We start from the raw sequence: 18,254 nt of genomic DNA, 5'->3' as shown, positions 1-18,254 counted from the left end.
TTACAACAGGACACATTTTAAAGCAGCAACAGGATGTTGTGATGCCATAAACACACCAAGGCATGAGACCTTTACAATAGCCCATCATGTAACTGTATGACAGCATTGTTTCATCAGCCTATCATGGTAATAATTAATCACTTGTGATTGCAACATTTTATGACCATAAAAACCCAATAAACATTCAGGGGAAAGCATATAAAGAACAGGCACATTCTTAGCGGAATGATTTTTGCAAACTAGTTGTGTACTATATATTGTAAGGATCTGGCTATTGATCCTCACGAGGAAAGTTGACATAATTCAGTCGGACACAAAGGGATAGTGCTGTTCTTCATTTATTACAATGTAGGCCATTGTGACACAAAAAAGTGTTGCCACATTTGTTTGTCTAGTGTTTCATTTATTCGCTTATCTAACCGAAAGTTGTGCGCGTTCTCGGGCAGAGAAGGAGAACACCTGAGAGAGATAGTCGCGTATTCTCTTTCCGCTCACTTTTTCCTGTTTAAACAGGTTTGTATTATTGTGATAATAACATCCCAGTTCCATATAAATTGTGATTCAACAACTAATTAAATCATTTTCATGTTCGTATGTAAAAATTTAGCGATAAAGAGTTGTTAATGTGACCGTAATTATCCATAATGCTAGCGGAGCAGAGTCGTATTATTTTGAAGAAACAGTTAATCAATGTCAAAACACTCGATTACCTTCTTTCTAATAGGTTTTGTTTTTATAATTAATGTATGTTTTGTGTATTAATTCCTGTTCTGTATAGATAGCTACCTGACTATTTGAATTTGTAAACAGTATTTGTAAGATTAATGCTGCGTCCCGCATACTAACGTACTAAATAGTACGTCAAAACAGTACGCCACCATTAGGAGTACGTCCAAATACATAGTATGCATAGAGTAGTATGTGAATAGTACCCGGGTGACATACTTCTTCGGTTGGAAAAAGGGGCGTTTCTGACGCGGTCATTTGTGACTGAGAAGATTTTCAAGTGTAAAGGATAGCCACTGTACAGATCTTAAGAAGCTGTGTTTAAATTACTAAAAATATTTGTCTATGTGTAGTTATCAGGAATCTTTTAAACGTTCTGTAAACGTTATTTAAATGTTAGAAGTCTTAGTATTAATAAAAGAGAGGAAAATTTCCGTAAGTAACATGTTGGCACACTCGGGTTTTGTACAGCTGTGTATATTTACAGGTAGTCGTCATTAAACCGCGATTACAAAGCTCACGTGCAAAAATGTGGCTCAATTTGATTACCTCATTCTAGCGTACTTTCTGGCTGTGTCCGAAATGGCATACTAGCGTACTGCATACTGCATACTAGCCTAGTATACACTGTATACTGCACACTACTCCACACGCTAGTATGCAGTATGGTACGCAATTATGAGAACTTTCGTGTAGTGTACTACACGTTTGCTATCGGTTGGGCTATCTGTTCTGTTAAAATCGAACAACACACGACTACAACAAATATCTATCAAAAGTATCTTTGTTCATGTTTTGAAACAGTAGATTAATATGGAAAGCTGTCCTTGTAAATTATAAGTATATTTTAACCAATATGCTAAATGAATCAGTTAAGACTATGTCACTGTATGTGACTTTAGTAATTTCTTTTTTTTAAGCTTTAAAGAATGTATGATACACAATATATATGTATAATTAATACATATAATAATATATCTCTGCATACCTATATATGTGTGAGAATAAGATGATTTTCTATATTTTAATGTTAAATAAAGAGAAGGAGAATGCCTGAGAGAGACAGACTTTTTCCTGTTTAAACAGGTTTTAATATCTGTAATAGTCCTCCCTTGCGGGACCTGTTACACCATAGGCTCATGCATGGTTAACAGGACCATCACTAGAAAAGGGTAAACCGTCAGAACATCAAAAATGATCACATATCCGCGAGACAGCATGCCAACCCATGATGTGCAGGTAGCAGGGAGAGAAGTAGAAGGTGACAACCCCCTTGGCCCCACAATGTGACGTCATCATAAGCCAATCATTACACCCCCCCCCCCCCCCCACCTTGCAATAAGGGCTGCCCTCAGACCATAATAGAAAGGAAACTTTACAGTATCCAGTAGCGATGCGCGGATCGACCCATAACCCACCGGTACCACATGTTGACCCGTGGGTGGGGCAGGTTTGGGTAAACTTACTAGAAAATATCACAGGTACGGATGGGTCGGGTGAAAAAGTGACAAAGCAGCGTTGTGACTAAGTTATAAATAACTTACAGAAACATTGCATGCAAAAGGCTTTGCATTATAGGCTCTCCAAATTGCGTGCAATCGTCTAGGCTGTGATTACAGACATAAGTCTTTCAAAAACAAAGCAGTATAAGGCCTGAAAATGAACAAAAAAACACATCACTTCAGTACTCAGACTGAGAAGCAAAATAAGGATTCGTCCACCTGTTAACATCCCAGTTACATGCAACCCTCGGTGTGTGCCTGGGGCAGAGGAAGTATGAGTGTGCCTCTCTGTGAGCAGACTGTGTATGTGTGAGGTGAGAAACATCTGTGTGTGTAGGGCGAAAGGAGTATAAGTGTGTTTGCATGTGCACAGGCTGTGGGTGTGTGAGTTGAGCACCAGGTAAGAAAAAGTTTACAGGGGGCGTGATCACCGGCATAGCAGCTGAGGGAGGCTGTGCCATCGCAGCTGGAGCAGCTGTGAACTGATCATGGTCTGGTCCTGGTTCCCGAAACATGAAGTCAAATCCATACTCCTCCTGTAAACCAGGGATGTCCACTACTCTGTCCTGTACATCACTTTCAGCCAGCTGTTGGGGTGCACACTCCAGAGTCTCCTCATCTGCATCCTATGGGAATTCCAGGGCAGCAACTGGAGGAGAGACTTTTAATATTACGATGGAGAGGCTAATAAACGTTTCAGTGATTCTGAGATTTAATATTGTACAGACTCTCCTCATGTCCCCTAGTTTCTTTTGGTTAAGCGATATGGGCATCTATTGGTTTACCTGGAACAGACCACAGCATTAAGACATATACTATTGCAGCAGCTTCCAGGCACATTGTAATTTTAAGTCTGTAAAGGGATGAGAGGTATTTTACATATGAAAATAAAGATATTATAGATCAACACAGAGTGACTTTCAAAGTTCAAGGAGTTACAATTCTTTTTTCTTGCCTTTTAAGGCAAACACATGACCTAAATCTTCTAGCTTCTTTGGTATATTCCCAACAGCATAAATGTAGGGTCAGTGAAGCTGTTCATAGATGTTCAAACAACTTATTGTTCTGCTACACTGCAGTGAGACATGATCAGCCTTCCTGGATGAACACAAACAATGAGTCATGTGATTAACACTAATGTCATTAACCGTCAAATACTTTTAGCGATGAGGAAGAGAGTTAAAGAGACAGAGACAAAGGAGAGAAAAAAAGAAAGAGAGGTTGAATCAGCATCACATGACCATATTTTCTTTCATTCTAGTCAAGTCCTACATGTCTAGCTCTTTACATAGAGTACAAGTCTCTTGTCAAGTTCAGTCAGCTCAGCAGTAACCCAGTAACTTCACCTCCCATGATTATTGCAAAGATTTTTTTTTCATCTATGGTAGTCATACGTTTCACTAAAGGTATGTTTATAATACTAAATACAAAATTAATATATTTGCAATTTTAGATGTTAAAAATCATAATGTACTTACTTAGAGGAGTAGAGTTGTGAGATGTTGAAGTGCCTGTCTCAAAAACAGAACTGCTATGTGTGAAGAATTCACTAAATGATGAAACCCTACTGCAGGAAGAGGAACCTCTCTCACCGCTCTCAATTATTGTGGTAAACGACAGGGTTTTGAAGTGTTGCACTCCCCCTACTGGTGACTGCACAGCACTGTAATGTTGTTATTTTGTTTCTCCTAAAATCAAGTTTGGTGAGAGGCCTCACTGGGTTCCTTACACAGGAGTATGATGTGTATAACAGCTTGGCAATATTTTGTGAACAGAGGTATGATAATGTGAAATAATGATTTCAGGCTCAGTGGATCATTCCTATGAAAAAACAAAACAAAACATTTCTCCAGTGGCATTACGTAAGTATTAGTAGTATGTTTTCAACAACTTTCTATATTGTAGCTACAATAATACATTTAAAATGATTCTCTGCCTGTGATGTATTACTCTTTGCAGATGCAAACATAAAAAATATGAAATACCACATTTCTACTTTGTCATATTATATCACAGGTGTACTGATTTTTATTGAAAAAATGAATCCATTTCTAGAACCACGATGCTGCTTTTGTGTCACACAAATACATTGAAACACTGTTATGGCTAAATATGAATCAAACATTAAAAAACAAATATTCACTAAATGAAATACTTGTGTAATCACGGATGTGTGATTTTTCAACAATATGTGGAGTGAGGCTGAAATAAAGGAAAACTGGTAATGAAATAGAGAACTGCTTCATATCCCCAATCCTTTCCTCCATTGTGGAGGTTTGATTGAAAATGCAGTGCTATTGTGAAAATTTTAAGATATTTAACATACTTTTCAAAGCGTTACTTTCAACTGTATACATGTCTAAAGGACTCATATCACTTGCTGCTGGAACAGATATTTATGTTGTCCTGTAATACATTCAAAATACCTGAAACTTGGAGCTTTTAATTCTGCCTTGCTTTTCTTTTTGTATGACTCTGGAGGAATGTACTTATGAGTGCTGTTTTATTTTTGATTACTTCAATGTGCCAGTAAAGGTCAGGCTTTGAAATTGGGCGGTCATCATCAGAGGTTGAGCAGCCATCATCAGAAGGACATGTTGCACTTGAACTTGAAACTGTGACTTAAAATAGTGCAAAGATGTGTGTTTCTTTGACAAGATAAGGAAAATTTTCTCTCATGGATAATGAAATATATATAAGAAAATGTTTTAACTCACAGTACTAAGTTGAAACAACAAGTGATCAAAAGTTAAGTGAACTTTGAAAACTTTAAAAACAATGTTAAGAAAACAAATGCTTGGTAGTTAAATCAGCTTTTTCAACTTTAGTTTTTTAACTGAAACAATGGTATTTTTCAAGTTGACTTGTGTTTCCAAGGCAGCAGGTGAACTTAGGTTTTAAGTTTAACCAACATGAAATGTTTTACATTGCATATTGTTGTTATAAGGTAACCATTATGCAGACTTTTCAGATAATGAGTGAGAAAAAGGACAGAACACGTCCCATTATAAAATAAATTCATATGCCAAGTCAAGAAGGCAAACTGTTTAATTGGGTGTTTCAGTTCTTTTGTCAGGTGTGGGAAAAATGAAGGCCAGTGTTGCAAATGAGAATATGGATCAATGAGCAAAAAAAAAAAAGAAAGAAAAGAAAAAGACAAAGAAAAAGAAAAAAAAGCCATATTTTGACAATTAGTCAACTATAGGCAAGACTTAATGAATCTGATTCAACTAGGTTAATTCATTATCTTTTAACAACTATCTTACCAAATTTTTCAAATTTATCATTTCTAAAGACTCATTAAACTGATCGAGTAGTAGAGGAAACACGTGAATGCATTTCAACAACCATATTTTCATGATCATTTAATCGAGTTACATTTTCCTGTCCGTTTATTATTGTCTTGATTCAGTGACAGGTCCTCTGTTTTGTCAGGTCCAGCTATGAAAAGTACATTCTTAAAACAAACTGCCTTCAGACATCAACATTTTGATTGCCAGTAGTAAATGATTACACAACAGATAACAACACTAAATGTTTTTAGGATTTAATAGGACTGACGCCACAGTTTACAATCGACTTTATCTAAGTAGGTCAGTCTGCTCTCTTTTCTGTCTCTTGACATCTTGTCTCCTCTCCACTGCATGCATGTTTTTGCATTTAAATGCTGAGAAATTTCATCCACACTGGTCACAGTGGGCAATGACAAGTACACTGTAATGCAGTGACAAACTTTGTGATTGTAAGTCATAGGGAAACAGGCATCTTTGTGAGCAAAATTATTTGTAGTGAATCATTGTTAAAACGTGATTAATGATTAAAAATTCGCCAGATTACGTTTAGGTCTGGGTTGTTGTAGTTGCACTTTGACAGTACATGGGCCATCAAAATGATTTCACTTGCAGTACAGTGTTGATTTCTGTAGTCCAGTCAGAGTTGCAATCAAGAGTACATGGTGAGATACATCCACTGAAATAAGAAAGAAACAGCTCTAGTTCAGATGCCAGTTGATACAGTAGATATTCTTACAGGGCTAAAAGAAGATCTAGTCATGAAGCAGGTTACCTATCATGCAGTTAGATGACACACAGACCATATTCATATATCTCATATGTAAGGTAATGTTGAATGTTTGAAGATGTTTCTACCGCATTCAGAGTCCCTCTGGCTCCTAACTGCAAAATTTCTTGTCAAAAAATATATTGAATCTGCTGACCCTCACCTACAAATGGGTTCAGATGCATACAGTGGAAACCACTTATAGTGATTATGGTTTTAGTGATCAACCACTTATATGGATCAAGTAGCTTGGGACAGAATCATTTCTATACAAGTACAGTGCTGTATAATTTGCTTATGGTAATCAAGTAGTCCACTTACAGTGTTCATTTTGTGTCTTTTCATACATGACAACATATGGATAAAAATTAAAACTACGGTAATCCTTTATTTAAAACCTCACTTTTATAGGCTTACTTTGTCTCGCGGTAACCTGTCTGCTTCCGGCTAGCCGCTTGAGGCTAATGCTGAGTGCACAGAAATCATGAGGGGAAAAAAGTCATTTTCTCTCCGTGACAAACATAGACTCATCGAAGTTTATGACAAACTGCCAAATACGAGTCGACGAGATGCGGCAGTGTTCCTCAGAATATTTTAAGGATATGTTTGATTTCAAAGTCTGGTACTAGTTTGGCATTGATAGCCTACAATTTGTTTTCAATTCTGTTAAAAATTGATAAATGTACTGAAAACCGGGCCAAGCCATGGGAAGTCGGGAAGTCTGTATTTGCACTATTGACTTTACCGTATTTTGTAAACCGCACAATACTTTTACGTTTTAGGCTATAACCTAATTATAATTTGAAACTACAATAAGCTATATTTTATATGCAGTATTGTACTATATTGTAGTGTATTTGAATTATACACAGTTCAGTAATTTAATTTGTACAGTACTGTAATTTGAAAAGCGTTTGAAACAGCTGTAGGGCCTTATTTTGAAAAAGTCGAAAAACTTCCATCAACAGCTGTCAGGAAGGACAACTGTGCTGGACACAAGTGCGGTGAACTGAAGACTTTAATGACAAATAAACAGTCAGAAAGAGACTGAATTCAAACAGGGTTAACAGGGGAACAGAGTGCAAAAAACGGGTGAACAGGTAACCAAGCAAACATTGTAACAATGAACACGGAACACGAAACACGAGACGGCTCAGTAAACACAGGGAAAGTGTAGACTTCGCACTGACTGATCCGGCTGAGGGGTTTAAATAGTGAGAAGCATCATCGGGAACTAAAGTGAGGGCAGGTGTGCAGAAGGAGGGCGATCAGACCGGTGATTAGTAAACTGGTGACGCTGAGCGCGGAATGGCTGAAACCGGCAAGGGGAGGAGGCGAGGTTGTTACAATAGCGACGTTGTCCATTTCATTACTTTATATTCATGTAATAACTATACATTACGGTTATAATGATCTGCTTATAGTGATCAGTTTCACCCGGACAGACGTGATCACTATAAGCGGTTCCCACTGTATTTTGTCCTGTTGACGTTCATATGTTTTCTCTTTCTTGGTTTGACTCAGTGACTAAATCTCTGAGGCATTTGCTCTGTACAGAGAAATTATTGATATTTCTACCTCATTTTCTCCAAGATGCATCTCTCCTCCAGCAGCAATTTTTTTGAATATTTCTGTAGAGAAAAACAGGTGGGATTCTACCTTTTCAACCTTGAAAACTTTAATGAATTGTTATTGCCCTATAATGGCAAAATTACAAAAACAAATCACACTGTCCACACACCTGGGAAAAACAAGTGCAAAAATAAAGTTGCACACACAGCAACATGTCAAGGAACCAAGACAAATAAAGTTTATTGCCCTGAGCAGTCCTTGTAAGACATAGCATAAACTATTATGGTTTTTGACTGTGCAATGAGACATCCATACCCAGATTCAAATTTTACCTTCACTTTCTCTAAGAGATTCAAATACAAGGTATATTCCATCTCCATAAGCAGTCTGAAACGCTGTGGAAAATGCTACATGCACTTATATTGTTTTGTTTTGTTTTGTGCTTTTTTTTTTTGTCATAAACTTTAAACAAGAGCATGTTAAATGGTACTACTATACCTCAAACTAAAAAAGTATGTCCCAGCTGGGCACAATCTTATATATTTTGGACTTAAAATATGTACTTAGTTTTGGACTTACTGGCCATAGACTCCATACGCAAGATTAGACAAATGAAGCTCTCCAGTGACATTTCCCCAGTTGAGCCACCGTAACGCAAGGCCATGAGGTTCAGCATGTGATCACTCAGACCAAACCCTGAGACAGGTGTCAAGAACAATATTAGAGCGTTCATTATGTCAGAACAGTCCTCCATATTCTCTGTTTAGTTCATCAATCCAACACTATCAACTCCCAAATATGCAGAGTCAAGATTAGAATTTTAGTAATCATTAGTTATATCTGGAGTTCAATGAGGATCCTTTGTAAATTGTGATTCATGTTTATGAGCCATTGTTTTCTTTTTCTCAGTAACGAAGCTCCAGTAAAATGACATTTTCTCCAAATAGGCCAGTGTTGCAAGACGCCTTCACCTGCAGCCTGGAGTGCATTTCTCAGTTCATTCATTGATAGATTTCCCGTCCGAGAAACATCCATACAATAGAAGATGTCCTGTGAAACATATTGAAAACAAAAGGAAAAAACAGATTTAGTAAATATAGATTATAAAAATGTACCATATATTACAGAAATATTACAGGCCCTTTGACTCATCACCCTGTACAGGACTGCTCGTTTCCACAAACGTATGAATTCATCTTCATTAAGTCGTCCAGAGACAGACAGCTGGCATAGACTGCAGTTAAGAAGACATTTCAAACAGACTACAAATAATAAAAATTTCAGTTCATTTAAAATTTTTTTATCTTAAATACTTTTCATTTCTCAGATATTATCTCTATGTTCATTTACATCCAAGCATTTAAACAAAGTCATATGACATTGAACAGTAAGTCAGTAGGTGTGAGGGAAATTGGAACTGTCAGTAAGATATGGAGAAAACTACAGTTGTTCTAGTGTTAGACTATAAATTATCCTAAAGCAATCTGTAAGACAAAGATAGTTACAGTTTGTTACAATTTTTTTTCCCCAGATATTTTGTTTATTAATACTTTTAATACTTGAGTATATAAAAATTCTCTTTTTGATAGATGACCCTTCTTTAGGATTATGGTTGAATCTCAGTGGCTGATATGATGATATCTATATCTTTATCTCAATTATGGTATCTTACTGTCCCTAACACAAGCAACCAACCAGCACATAAAAGCAGTGAAATCCATTGTCATGTGGGTGTAGGTACGGCTGGCTATATTTGTGAGGAATTGTCCTCTTACTTTGTTTTGACATTTGTTAATTGCTTAGTGACACTAATTGATTTTTCTTCTTTTTGTAAGCTATGAAAGATACATCCATCACTGCAACAATGCTGCGGCTGGAGTCCAAGCTGAAGTTTGCCTTTTTCTGTGGAAATCCTAAAAGAAAAAAAACTTTTACAGTTCACATACATACATACATACAGGCAAACATTGGCCTACTACATGTTGTGAACTCTCCCAACCCCTTTAAATTTTACCACTTAGAAGGTTTTCATTCAACAATTTCTGAAGTTGTTCTGCATCCACTTCCTCATACTGTAACAGAAATAAGCATTCAATTCAAGTATGTTTGGTCCACAATAATAATTCTTTACCGTTTGATTTAAAGAGTAACTCGGGTTAGAGAAAGTTCTAACCTTACCTGATCTGTGTACTGAAGAAATAGTGATGCTCTCTGATCATTTTCAGCCCAATTATTAGCAGGAATGGTCTAAAAATAGGAGATTATTATTGGTTCTCTCACAACAAAACCAGTTGTCTGGATGGCAATAAAAGATATTTAAGTTTAAAGGGAAAAAAATGTATAGGTTCTGTGTACCTTTGTTATGTCCATTTTATGATTGGAATTCTCTCTTAGGAAAGGTAATAAATGCATTAAAATATTTTATTATGTAAATACTTAACATAAGACATAACAATTCAAAAACCAAACATGATTATTGTAACTATGTGAACTAAAAAGAAAAAAGTAAAAAAATAAAATAAAAATACTGATACTCACTCAACCTGGGCGTTTGTCCTTGAGAAGACGGCCAAGATAAAGGAAGAAGTCTCGTCTGGATTGAAGGTTGATGGGACAACAAGATACGCACCAGATTTTAGTCTGAAGGATTCAGTCACCTCACGAGCATTCAGATATTTTTTGGTTCGCGCAACATGAGGGTGTCTTTTGAAAAAAGATGCAGGGAACTTTGCTGTCTGCCCCTTTAGCTGGACATAGAATGATACAGTGGTTAGAGTGGATACAGTTATCAATCATAAAAGGATTTTTTTCAGTTTATTGAAAGAGTAATTTCCTACAATGCCTTCATCAAAGTATGATTCAATAAATGACCTTACATGGCTAAAAGCCCTGCTGAGTGAAAGAGACAAGCTCTATCAACAAACCACGTTTAGCAGGTATGAGTGCTTCAGATAAATTGTATACAGTCAAAAACTTACATGTGATGGCACCTGTAAGAGTCAGGGGGAAGAGGGGTGGGGAAAAAACTGTTGTTAATATATGACCAGGTACAAGTAAAGGACTGTCTGTCTCATAGACAGAAAACAAATCAAAATCTTATGCTGGAAATCCACCTCATAAATGCTGAAGCCTATGTGGAAATAAGCTGCTAGATGCCTGTGTCTCTTGTCAGACTTCTGCATGAGGGACACAAGGATGTTTGGATCCTTGTCTGTAGAATCATCATCCATCTTTGTGAGCCTGACACAATATTGAGGATTTTTCCAGAAATTGTCTACAAGACAAAACAATACACATTTTAATCAACTCAGTTTACTGTGTGTGAGGAAACAAGATAAAAAAAAACAGAAAAAATCACAATCTTTTTTTCATGAACAGTGAAATGAGAAAAAAGCATCTCTCTCTCTCTCTCTCTCTCTCTCTCTCTCTCTCTCTTTCTCTCTCTCTCTCGCTCTCTCTCTCTTTCTCTTTTTTTTTACATTTTTCGAAATGTGCAATTTTTCTGTGGGATTTTTGTAGAATCTACCTGGAATGTACAAGAAAATGTACCTAGGTCATTAGTAGAGCCACCTGCTGTAGTTCCTACTACCCATCTGCCATGATGGAATTGAGATGTCCAGTGACTGGCAGGAGTGCCGGCTAATACATCAATGCTTTGACTGCAAATATTCACCTCTGTGAAGTTTTTCAGGAAGTCTTCCATGGACATCCTACAGCGGTCAACATATTAATTTTGAATTTTTCTGAAATTAACATTTTTAAAAAAAACTATACTAAAGAAGTACAAGATTTGGGACTCTTCTCCTGGAGGATAACGTCTATTTACCAGAACTCGCCGTTGTCAATTATATTGTTGAATTTTTGAGTTTCTTCATTCACTGTTTTCCACATTGGTGACCTACATATATAAAATAAAATATTTTGAGAGGAATGTATATCTTTGCAATTCAAAATGGTGTTTGGCAACATATATAAAAACAATGCTCACTACTTAGAATTTCACAGAGACCCCCATTTCAATTTGCAAAATTGTCAGCAAATCATATCATAAGACACCCGAGAGAACATCAAATTACAATAGGCATCTCACCAGAATGCACCCTCAGAGATGAGGTTTTGTTATCCAAATGATCTCACATTAACTATTTGCTTCTAGCTTCATCAGAACGCTTGATTACTTACGCTCATGCTAGTTTACATGAACAACCAATTCATCAATATTAAATTACTTGTAAGTGTGTTTATATAACCCTGTGACTTGGTCTTGCACTCAGACTGAGGTATCATTAACCAAAGATTCAATTTGGATTGAAAGCATGATGATTCGACAAAAGTATTGATCTCCAACACAAATCCAGTTTATTGTATATCATTGTACACTTTTTCAATAGGTAATCCGCCCCCCCCCCCTCCCAAAAACAGAACAGGTGTACCAAAACCTGTTTGTAAGATCAAGCTAAGGAACAAATAAAACTATTTAAAAATGCTTAAATGAATCTGAATAATGAATATAAGGTTTATGTTCTTACTGGTCACTCCAGTCACCGGTCCACTCCATACAGCCCCAGGGGTTAAATATTCTCACCAGTCTAACTGGGCGACTGTTGCTTATTACCTACATTGAGCATCATTAATCATTTTACTTAAACAATAATTTATGTAAAAAATCATTTACATAATCATTAAAACCTTTATTAAAATAACTTTGCTTTAAAAACCCAATGCATGGTCATAAAACTTCAATTCATTATCTGGGGAATAATGACGTGCATTTGAAAATGCTTTACATTTAAATGTCCTGTTAATTAAGCAGGCAGCATGGAACACATGAGTAATTATCATGCAATATCTTAAAAGTTAAAAATATATATTTTTGTTTTGTTTAAGGAAAATCAGCCACAATGTCATATATAAGAAGACAAATTCATAAGTTTAAACTTACTTCCATGACGCCTGTGATCGTGTAAGCGTGTTCCTTTACAAGACCATTGGGCAACAAGCTGTTATTCCATGTTGCCTAAAACAAATTCGTGCAGGACAGTTAATGTCTGACTGGTCCTCGTCACTTTATCACATATTGACTTAAGGCTGATTTATACTTTTGCATAGGCTCTACGCGGAGCCTACACCGTACCCTACGCGAGTGGCTTATGTCATTGTGAGCATTTATACTTTTGCGTTGGTGTGTCTGCATCGCTCTGTAATGAAACCTTGAAATTCTAGTTTGCGGTGGGATTTCTATGCCACTGCGTTGATTTCCTCGTGATGGAGTAATGTTAAATAAAAAGTCAGAATTGAGTCCTTGCACAGCAATACCTGTAAAACAAGTTTTGGTTTCAGAGGAAGGAGTTTCTAAACTTTGGGGGACAAACAAATGAAGCTCTCAAAATAATGAACGTTCAGTTCACCATTTTGCTGAAAATTTTCAATTGCGACTGAAACTGAGTGGTTCACGTTGGAGCTAATAAATGTTGAACAACAGTTACTTTTACTGAAATTACTGCACCACAGAAAAAAGAGAAGACCTCGGAGGAGATGGTGAATACGACCATTGAACCGACTGAGGAGAAGGGGTGATCCTAACAAGCAGACCAATCACAGTTGTCGTGGTCCACTTCGACACACATCGCAGCGATGTGTAGTTACATTTCATAGGGAGGTGTGCGTCAGGCTACGGCATAGGCTATGGCGTAGGCTACGGCGTAGGATACGTGGCTACACAGAGCCTACGCAGAGATTCGACGCAGAAGTATAAATTGGGCTTTATGGTATGGCATAACCAATCGACATCACATACATTCCCTTATCACATTTTCTGATAGAGCTTCGAACAGATTGGTTTGTCAAAACTTTAAACTAAACTTAAACACTTGCCCCTGGAGGAGTGACACAACCCATCAGAGATTCAGACTGTCCTGCTCTACACATTAGCTCCCATAGTTGCTCTGGTGGCTCATTCAGCTGAAAGGTCATTGCCAGTCCACCAGTGAAGTCCATCAGTGCTTCACTCATGTTACCTTTATCCATGTCTGCATAAGATCCACAGACCCTAAGAGAGCGAAAACACACCTAGTTAACTGTAGTCTCCACAAGGGCTGAACTTAGCAGAGGTTTACCACAGGTCTTACTTGGCATAAGCTTTCTCCAGCAAAGCAGGCCAGAACTCATTTAGATTTTTTGAATGAGCAAAGATCGGTTTTCCGTCAAGTGTGGGCAACTTGTCGTCAATCACAACTTCAACCCATTCTCCAAATCGCCAGAACTGTCAAAACAGTGGAAGAATATGATGATTTGAAAACAACTGTTATTTTTAAAGGGGTCAAGACAGCAATATGTCACCATAATACATAGTTGTAACAATTATGTCTGTCATAATTAATACCTGGCCTGAAATATGGGTCCTACACATAGAAAATGAGAATTTAGAGACTTCCTTTTGAGGTAGACAGCACACATTCCTGTCTCACCTTTATTCTTCCTTGTGGATGTGATCTTCCTTTGGCTGGGGCCAAAGGCTTGGGAGTTTTAGGATGCAGCACATCATTTTTGCTGATGCTAAGATCGTGCTCTTCTGGACTGAGATCAATGTGGTCATTTCTAGGATCTTCTGGTCACAGCTCAGAATGTTCCTATCACCAATAGCATTACCTTGGTTTTCACTTCTGACATTCTCTCTTGTTCCTCTTTCAACTCTTGGTATTTTTTCAGCCTCTTGTACTCCTTCTTTTTGATGTTACCGTCACTTGGTATTGCCACGTCTATTACCATTGCCATGTTCTGTGCCTTATCTGTTATCACAGTATCTTAGCGTTTACTTGTTTATCTGTCTGGATCTTGAAGTCCCACAGGTTGTTTCCACCACTCTCTGTAGTGCCTCCCCCATTTGGACTTGGGAGTGTCCAATCTGTATTGTTTACTTTTTCCAGCCATTAGTAAGACCATGTAAACCAACCCTGATATCTGTCACAGTACAGGGAGGGGCTTATTCTGCCTGCTTCTGCTTTATCCACATCCTCTAAATGTTTGAAGATTATCTTAGCTCATACTTTGGGACCATTTCTTGTGTACAGTTGTGGATATTTTCATGCCTCTTTCAGGACAAAGGACTTGATTATCTATAGGCTCCTACCCCCTCCCTTCCAACTGCTGAACAGACTACATATGTACGCCCCTGACTGGGGAAGAATTTGCTTTCCTATTATCCCATTTCAACCAAATAACATGCCTCACAGTTCTAGACTATATCCATGCCAGAAATCTGAAATCTTTACAACTGTCACACCCTGGCTCTCTTTCGCCGCCTCTGTTGGCCATTTTATGTTACATTTGTTGCACTTCCTGTATTCTTAGTTAGTGAATCCTTAGTTCCACCTGTTTTTGGTTAACCTAGTCTTGCTCTGTTCTGTGTAAATATTCCTGGTTTTTCCCTCCTCTTTGATTTGGATGTGCATTGTCAACCTGTTGTGTATACCTGAAGCCTGAGTCCTAACTTGTAAGTTCCAAGAAGCATTTGTTTCATCCTCTTCACTTCAAACCATGACATTAAATGAGCAGTCTACATGCTTTAAAGTCAGATAACATTCAATATGATTTTAACATGCAAATCCGCCATTTTTGGCATATTAGCATATTAACAGCAGCTAATTTATCAAAATCCCATCCCCAAGCTCACAATAGTCAGGGAGGTTAGTTATAAATGAGAGTTTCACTTGATGAACTGCAGGATGCATTACTATGCAACAATGGAAAAGATACTTTACCCTGAAGCGAAAAATCCCAGCATAATTATCTTGAAATGTCTGTCCAGTCTGAAGAACATGATCCATTACTGGTCTATGAAGTGTCAGTGATCCAAGAGACGCTAGAAACCAGCAGTTACCTTGACACAAATACACACAAAATAAAGTTACTAATTTTTATTAATTTTTGTTAATTTTATTAATTTTTAAACGTTTAAACATTTTTAAAAATGTTAAAATGCAGGTATCAAATTAAACAACCTATATTATTTACAGATTAAATTCAACTTTTGAGCATGAATACTATCTCATCATCTTATCTCATTATTTGAAATAGGGATGTCCAGTTTTTGATAAACTACTAATTACAGGCTGATTAACTGGAGTGTTCGCTGACAAGCGCAGAAATCCAAGTAGATCATAGCATAACCATGCAAATGGTGAAAGATCAGTTGTATAACTAATTGACTTATGACTTTTTTTTATGACAAAATGTCAGATAAAGTTCTGAGTTATGGGAATATTTCTGTACACTACATCACCTCTGTTAAGACATTCATATTAGCATTTCAATACATACCGTGTGAACTACCACCTGAAATTGACAATAAGATAGCTGAAAGTAGCCAGCACTATGTTTGTTTACTAGTTAAATTTCACTAGTAACTCTATTCATCCCAAATCTATTGGAAACCATATGGGTGCATTTAAAAAGTTACAGTGCTGATCAGTGCAATTTATTAAATAATTAATCTTAAGGACTGGGACATAAACAGTGAGATCATAGTGTTTAACCGAGAAAACACTCACTCACTCATTATCTAAGCCACTTATCCTAATTAGGGTCACGGGGACTGAGAAAACACCATCACTTAATTCTGCACTGTTAAAACCTTTTAAAATCTGTTTATAGTTAGCCACTCTGACCCATTCCTAACCCCTTTTTTTATTTACAGGATAATGTGCTCACTTTTCAAAACAATTCACTGTTAACAATAAAAAGAATAAAGACAAATTGCTGTGAAACCATGAGGTTCAAACATATCATGTATGTAAATTTTGTCCTGAGTGTGCACTAAGTCATGTTATCTGTTTTATGATCTGTTTTAAGATGTTTTAGAGAGGAGGGTCTGTTTAACTTACCCAAGAAACTTGACTGAACAAAGTCAAACCTTGACGTATTTTTCAGAATGAAGCAAGGGTTTGAAACAATTTCCTAAGGACATGAACAACATTAAAAAGCACATGTAAAGACAAATTCTAATATCATTACCACTCATCAATAATCTGACATATTAAGAACATATGACTGAATAGCATGTGGTCACATCGTTAGTTTCTCAGGACTTTTGAAATATGCAATTTATCATAATTCCTTACTTCCATGACACCATATGTAACTGTGGGTGTTGACCCACAGGGTTTAAAACAAATTACACTTTACATGTTTCAGGATGAAGGCACAAACCTACCTGTGGTCTCAGCCACCTGACTCTTGGAAGCAGGTCAGGACTCAGTACCCCTTGACCAATAGACTTTCTGTCTGGGGGGAACATGCCATCGGTGAACCATAGTTTGTTCATGAGACAATGCTGCTGCAGATGTCTGAAGTCTTGGTCCATGAATTTCAGAGGGGCATCATGAGACCCCTGACCGTGTCTCTTACTACGTTCAGATAGGACACTTAAACACACACCAGGAGGAGGCATTCTTGCTACTGGAAATGATCTGTTTTAAAATTAACAGACACAAACAGTTAGATTTTATATCATATGACACACTCTGACAGCCAAAAGAACTTATCTAAAGAACAGTACAATATCTTTTACTGCAGACAGTACATTGTTGTACAGCCACACTGACAGCTTTTTGGACCATAAATGCTAAACATATCATTTTCTTGTCTTTAAGCCAGACTTCCTATAACAAATATTCTGAGTGAAGGCTATTTACTGATATGCACCCTGAAAAGATCTAAGAGAATAGATTGGATTTCATTGCTACAGCTTTACCTTCTCTGAAGGTATCAGAGTCCGTGTGTTCTCCAGAGGAAGCTGGTTTATACTAATAGACTGTCTGTGGATTGTCCCAGATATCTGTCTTCCAGTAGTTGGCAGTAGCACACATTTAGCATTAATGCTCAGATGACATCAGGACTCAAAGTTCAGTGTCAAAACATTCTCCTCGCGTGTCAAAACTGGTCCCTGTGCATAGTGATTTAACAAATAAAAATGTGTGCAAATTCAGTCTTTTTATGGAAGAGTACATACAAGTACATGTAAATTAACTTATAATTTAATTTCAAGCACATACAATGAAATTACAAGGTATGATAATGAAATATCTATATGAACCCTATTTTATGCAGAAAAGACATGAAATACATCAGTCATCTACCCAGTCATGATCCTGAGTTGTACATTATATTTCTTGTTACAAAATTCTGATAACATTGTGTTATTTTATAGTTAAACATGCTGTAAATGTCCTTTATCGATACATGACAATGGAACTGAAGGTGATTTGGTTAAAGCTGCTGTCTGCCTGTGTCAATGCTGTTGTACTTTACTGTATAATCTCTACGAGGTGGTGGCAAATGCACACTTCTCTCAGATGTCAGCTGCAACAGTGCTTCCCAGCATTGGGCCAAAGAACT

The 18,254-nt window shown here is 37.1% G+C and overlaps 1 protein-coding gene across 1 annotated transcript; it reads right to left on the bottom strand.

Moving 5' to 3' along the window:
• Positions 1 to 6,170: 6,170 nt before the first annotated feature.
• On the bottom strand, positions 6,171 to 17,307 carry LOC115819318 (calpain-1 catalytic subunit-like). The gene is made up of 20 exons (XM_030782879.1): positions 17,071 to 17,307; positions 16,742 to 16,814; positions 15,620 to 15,738; positions 13,988 to 14,121; positions 13,728 to 13,908; positions 12,802 to 12,876; positions 12,389 to 12,474; positions 11,686 to 11,757; positions 11,409 to 11,569; positions 10,973 to 11,133; positions 10,838 to 10,849; positions 10,403 to 10,606; positions 10,038 to 10,106; positions 9,874 to 9,931; positions 9,708 to 9,772; positions 9,015 to 9,083; positions 8,831 to 8,909; positions 8,439 to 8,555; positions 7,866 to 7,918; positions 6,171 to 6,197 (listed from the first exon to the last, which is right to left on the bottom strand). The coding sequence occupies exons 1-20, from the start codon at positions 17,305 to 17,307 to the stop codon at positions 6,171 to 6,173; spliced, it is 2,052 nt and encodes a 683-aa protein (XP_030638739.1).
• Between the last annotated feature and the right edge of the window lie 947 nt (positions 17,308 to 18,254).

This window comes from Chanos chanos, chromosome 8, assembly GCF_902362185.1.
Source record: "Chanos chanos chromosome 8, fChaCha1.1, whole genome shotgun sequence".
Lineage (NCBI taxonomy): Eukaryota > Metazoa > Chordata > Actinopteri > Gonorynchiformes > Chanidae > Chanos > Chanos chanos.
Note: the sequence above shows the minus strand (reverse complement) of the source record. Positions and strands in the feature narration are given on the sequence as shown.

Bases quoted from the DNA above. Each gene is read 5' to 3' on its own strand.
- LOC115819318 (XM_030782879.1), bottom strand. From the start codon at position 17,307: ATGCCTCCTCCTGGTGTGTGTTTAAGTGTCCTATCTGAACGTAGTAAG. The intron at 12,877-13,727 runs GTTTAAGTTTAG...AATTTGTTTTAG, and splicing joins TCACTCCTCCAGGGGCAAGT to GCAACATGGAATAACAGCTT. The intron at 8,910-9,014 runs GTGATGAGTCAA...TATGTTTCACAG, and splicing joins AACGAGCAGTCCTGTACAGG to GACATCTTCTATTGTATGGA.